The sequence below is a fragment of the Panicum hallii genome, chromosome 2 (assembly GCF_002211085.1).
Source record: "Panicum hallii strain FIL2 chromosome 2, PHallii_v3.1, whole genome shotgun sequence".
Lineage (NCBI taxonomy): Eukaryota > Viridiplantae > Streptophyta > Magnoliopsida > Poales > Poaceae > Panicum > Panicum hallii.
The window spans coordinates 41207821-41210990 of NC_038043.1; the positions used below are offsets into that span (position 1 = coordinate 41207821).

At 54.8% G+C, this 3170-nt stretch overlaps 1 protein-coding gene across 1 annotated transcript; it reads right to left on the reverse strand.

Moving 5' to 3' along the window:
• Nucleotides 1–1674: 1674 nt before the first annotated feature.
• Nucleotides 1675–2889, reverse strand: LOC112879306. Its single transcript, XM_025943529.1, has 2 exons — nucleotides 2439–2889; nucleotides 1675–2339 (listed from the first exon to the last, which is right to left on the reverse strand). The coding sequence occupies exons 1-2, from the start codon at nucleotides 2887–2889 to the stop codon at nucleotides 1675–1677; spliced, it is 1116 nt and encodes a 371-aa protein (XP_025799314.1).
• Between the last annotated feature and the right edge of the window lie 281 nt (nucleotides 2890–3170).

Genomic DNA, 3170 nt, shown 5'->3' on the forward strand with positions numbered 1-3170 from the left:
AATTGTTCGTAGTATACAATCCCTTAATATGTGCACACTGCACAGAAAAACAATGTTTTATAAGAACCTTCAATAAATCTAACGACAAAGTACAGAGACGAGATTGGTTTGATGCCACGATACATTTGTCAGTGCCTATAGGATAGGGCAACTGAAACCATGAGAAACCAACACTTGCTGAGCACTGAGTTGTGCTCTTGCTTGAGAGGCAAGCCTATCTTCGAGCAATCCTATCGTTGTTCCTACTGATCTTACTTATAGGGAAGTTAAGAGTTTCAGCAGTTCTATTAGGAATATCATTTGGTAGTGCTATGCATCATGCAATTTGTGCAGCAAGACGTCTTAGAGCCTTTGCCTCCCCCTGTAGCACATTATTTGAGGTATATGTGAAAAAATGGCCCGCGTGTGGATGTTGGGTTGTTATGCCGTGTGGTGACGATGTAGATTCCTAGACCTGCTAACCTTGGTGTGGGTCTTGGTCATCTAGTACCATTGAGGCATTCGTGAAGCACCTTTGTTCTCTACTGACTTGTCGGCATGTCTTGATTCTTCAGAGAAAGATCCTGTGATGTTCTCCTTTACTGGTTCTAGTTGCTGGATTGAGGTTGATGGTATTTTCATCGTCTCCGAAACTAATAAAGATATTTGCTGTATGCATGTCAGCTTTAGTTGCACATTGCACCTTTTCATGCCTCACCTTTTACTGTTGGACGGAGTCATTGCTGGCTTTCTATATGAACTATATTATTCGTGTCATCAGAGACCGAGAATGCATGGGAGGAGGAGAGATCTAGTTGTACCTATTTCACGCACCATCCTTTTGTGTTAAAACGTCAGTTATTATGGGCTTTCAAGCCGTGTTTTTGTGAAAGTGTTCTGTACAAGGTCATCGGGAGACCGAGGATGGGAGGAGGATACATGTAGTAGTATTCTGTACTCCATCTTTCAGGTAGCAAGTCAAGAGTATCGTACCATAGGGGAGGGTCTACAGTAAGCCAAATAATCCTGGCAAAATCACAGCTAAAAAAAATGCCGTGCATCATCTCATGGCAACGGAATTGTACTATAATCTAATATTAGCTTATGAGAGGGTTGCTTCACCGAAAAACACCATTTCCTCTCTCTCTCCTCGCTCTCTCTCGCTCTCTCTCTCTCTCTCTCTCTCTCTCTCTCTCTCTCTCTCTCTCTCTGTGCGCATCGTCACAAATACTACGTGAAACTGCTGGCGTGCAGCAAGATGCACTTTTTGTTTCTTGGTAGAAACGTATCGATCTCGGTTTAGAATCTCTTAAAAGAGTCCTTGAGACTCAACGTGAGATGCTCGTCTCTGTAGCTTTCAATGATAAATGATACGTACCGATATGTACGGATCTAAATCCTGTACTATGTTTAATAAAAGTGAGCGAGTGATGCATTCAAACAAAGGTGAAAGTATCCTGGAAGATACGAAACTGAAAACTAAGTAGGAAAATAAAGCAGCTCATGAATAATATAATTATTAGAATATTAGAACATACCGGTACCGATCATCAAACAGGCATCTATTTGATGCAAACAAAGATAGCAGATTAACAAGTCAAGCCCTTCTCTAATTATCCTAAACCAACCTGGCTAATTACTATTTGTCTTGCTAATTAATCTCGGTTCCCCTTCGGGAACGACCGACACGCAGCCTCAAGAGCTCCCGCAGGCGCCAACGGTGCTACCCAGCTTCCTCGGCCTCCCACCGCACCAGCGCCGCGCCGCCGCGCCGCCGAACGCCGCCGCGCCACCTCCGCCGCCTCCAATGACCCCGCCCCTCATGCCGTCGCGGCCGGATCCCTCGTCGCGCGGCCTCTTCTCCCCCGCGGCCGGTGCCGCCAGATGCTTCCTCCCCCGGACTGCCTGCACGACCCTCAGCAGCAGCATTATGCCCTCCACGTTGAGGCTCCACCACCCGACTAGGCCGCCCCCGCCGGACCTGCGGCGTGCGTCGCGGCGGGGCGCGGCCCGGTTCGTCTCGATGGCGTCGAGGAGGTCGGACACGACCGACTTGCTCGGCAGCGCCGCGGCCGCGGCGCGCGCGCTGCTCGTGCCGGCATTGGCGCTCCCGCCGCCGCCCACGGCGATGGTCAGGTGGCGGGCGGGCTGGAGCACCCCGGCGAGGAGGGAGCGGGTGAGCAGCTTGACGACCGCGGACGTGCGGACGGCGCGCTCCATCTGCCTGGCGCGGTCGGGCGGCGCGTCGGCGGCGGCGTGTCCGGGCGGCGAGCCGTGCCGCCTGATGCGGTGTATCCGGGCGTGGGCACGGGCCCACGGGTTCTGGTCGACCTCACCAGCTTCGTCGTCGTCGTCGTCACCTGGACGAAAGAAACACCGAGCGCGCACGTAAATCTGTCAGCAGATGCATCCATGGTACGATGCGGAGGTGGTGGATACGCATTCGGTCGCGGTCGTACCGTCTGGCTTGGTGAGGTCGTGGTAGAAGCAGAAGCGCGAGAAGATCTCCGCCATGGTGGCGCACTTGCGGTCCGCGGCGGCGGAGTCGGGCGGCACGACGGCGGCGTAGAAGAATCCTGGCAGCTCGAAGACGAAGGCGCGCGCGTCGACCCGCGCCACGAGCGCGTCGCGCGCGAGCATCCACTGGTGGTCGGCGACCGTGCAGGACGCCATAGACACCGGGTGGCCCTCGACGCGGAGCATGCGCAGGGACAGGGGCCCCGAGCGGAAGAGCTGCGCGGCCTCGAAACGGTCGCCGCAGAGCACGAAGAGGCTGACCGCCGCGGCGCCGTCGACGGACAGCAGCTCTGTGTCCATGCCCGTCCGGTACTCCCGCGTCCGCCCCACCCGCAGCGCCGGCCGGCCCGCCGCCGCCGCCGCGCCGCCTCCTCCTCCCTCCCGGGACGCCATCTCCGGGGTCGGCAATGCTGCTCGAAGCAGGGAACATGCAGACCACACGTTAGAACATGCAGACGTCTCGATCGATTAAATAACACGAGGCGGCATCGTCTGCTTGCTCTAGACGAAGTGCCATGCACGCACGCACGACCAGTTCCGCACGTCGTATAATCCAACGAGCTCGTCGCCTAAGATATTTTCTCAGATATTTCGCGCCATGGCATCATCAGCTAGGCACGCCTTGACCACGTCTCGATCGGACAGGTACTTGCATGGTGGTTGATGATTTAAGA